General features: G+C 32.3%; 1 protein-coding gene across 1 annotated transcript in view; it reads left to right on the top strand.

The window, feature by feature from the left end:
• LOC106878426 (NF-kappa-B essential modulator) overlaps positions 1 to 2,292 on the top strand; it is a 62,984-nt gene that overhangs the window by 49,287 nt on the left and 11,405 nt on the right. The window contains exon 9 of the mRNA XM_014927634.2: positions 665 to 755. Within this exon, the coding sequence (XP_014783120.1) occupies positions 665 to 755 (91 nt within the window). The remainder of the gene's footprint in view (positions 1 to 664; positions 756 to 2,292) is intronic.

Raw genomic sequence — 2,292 nt, 5'->3', positions numbered from 1 at the left:
CACACATTCTCATTTTTATATATATAGATATATGTGTGTGTGTGTGTGTGTATATATATATATATATGTATATGTATATATATATATGTATATGTATGTATGTATATATATATATATATATATATATATATATATATGTGTGTGTGTGAATATATATATATATATGTATACATATGTGTGAATATATATATATATATATATGTATATATATATATATATGTATATATATATATATGTATATATATGTGTGAATATATATATATGTATATATGTGTGTAAATATATATATATATATGTATGTATATACGTATATATGTGTGAATATATATATATTCACACATGAAGGGCAAAGTTACTGATGTTGACAAAATTTGAATTAAGTATGTAGTGAAGTGGAAGTAACAAAATATGGTAATATATATATATACATATTCACACAGTAACTTTGCCCTTCATCACTTAAAGGTTTGATAAATTAAGGGAATGTCTCCTTGGCTCAGCCAACTGTATTCAAATCATGTGACCCTTGCACTAATGTTAGACCCTTATCATCATTATTACAGTCATTGTACAGTTTCACCAAGTAGTTTTATCTCTGTTGTCATTGCAATTAGCACAGAAATTTTAATGCTATCTTGACAGAAGATTTAACCTTATATTGCAGGGAACAAAATAAAAGATTGCGGGAAGCCTTCCAACAGTTGCTTGAAGATTATAAAGGACTCTTGGAACTTAACAGCCAACTACAACCAATGGTAAGAAACTCAGCTTACTGGAAATAACAGCTAATTCTATGAAATTAGTCCGATATCTTAAAAGAGGAAATAACATTTTAGATAAAGTAGACCTATATACTCTATAAATAAAACATGTTCATGGTTTAAATGCTATTGATTATAAACCCGGATGAGCAGTGTCAACCTGGGGTTAAACACTACAGATGCTTGTTTTTTCTGAAAACAAAATTCAAGAAATATTTGTCCTTAATTTTATTTTTAAACTTCTAATTTATTGTTGATGTTGTTTTGTGTTGGTTCTGCCCTGGTTAAGCCCTGATTCTGTAGACATCCAATGAAGAATGTTCATGCTATGACCATCCTGTACTTTTGTATATTGTGAACTATGATGTCTTATGAAACTCATTGTTTAGCCTTAGGTCAGCCTTAATCCAGTAACTGCGATCATTTATTCATAATATTATTTCAATCTTCATTAATGAATGTATTCTTTTTTTCTTAAGATAGAAGTTGCCGTTGCTATTTCTAGTAAGTCAGGCAACTGTGTAAAATGTCTTTCTTTGTTGTCAAATAGTCTCTGTTCAGTTCAGTTCAAGCTGACCTTTGATCAAAGTCATTACATTCATGATCATCTAATTTTTTTTTTGTCTTTCTAAACACAATAGTTGCATGTGATCCTTTCATTTATAGATACTTTGTCCAACTGAATTGCCAAATTAATTCGCTGAATTAATAATCACCTTAAATAGATTCTATCTTGTGTAAGCATATAAAACAGGTGTAAGGCTAGCATAAGGCTAGCAATTTCAGGGTAGGGAGTGTCTATTACATTGACCCCAATGCTCAAGTGTTACTTATTTTATTGACTCTGGAAAGGTAAAAGGCAAAGTTAACCTTGATGGAATTGGAGCCCTGAACATAAAGACAGACGAAATGTTGCTAAGCATTTTACCCAGAGTGTTAACAATTCTGCCAGCTCACAGCCCTTCACAGGCAATAATAAGGATTTCAAATTTTGGCACAAGGTCAGCAATTTTGGAGTAGGGAAGTTGACCTTGGTGGAATCTGAACTCAGAACATGAAGATAGACTAAATGCTGCTAAGCATTTCACCTGGCATGCTAACGATTCTGCCAGCTCGCAACCTTAACCGATGCAATAATACTCTTTTCTACTCTAGGCACAAGGCCTGAAATTTTGGGGGAGGGGAGGGCAGTCAATTAGATTGACCCCAGTATGCAACTGATACTTGGTTTATCAACTCTGAAATGATGAAAAGTAAAGTCAACCTCGGCAGAATTTGAACTCAGAACGTAAAAACAGACGAAATACCACTAAGCATTTTGCCCGGCATGCTAACGTTTTCATCATCATCATTAATACAAACACACATATCTTTTATCTTTTACTTGTTTCAGTCATTAGACTGTGGCCATGCTGGAGCACTGCCTTGAAGAAGTTTTAATTGAATGAATAAGCCTCAGTACATATTTTTCTTTTAAGCCTGGTACCTACTCTATCAGTCTCTTATGCCAAAATGTTAAGTTGCAGGGACT

The sequence above is a fragment of the Octopus bimaculoides genome, chromosome 20 (genome assembly GCF_001194135.2).
Source record: "Octopus bimaculoides isolate UCB-OBI-ISO-001 chromosome 20, ASM119413v2, whole genome shotgun sequence".
Classification (NCBI taxonomy): Eukaryota; Metazoa; Mollusca; class Cephalopoda; order Octopoda; family Octopodidae; genus Octopus; species Octopus bimaculoides.
Note: the sequence above shows the minus strand (reverse complement) of the source record. Positions and strands in the feature narration are given on the sequence as shown.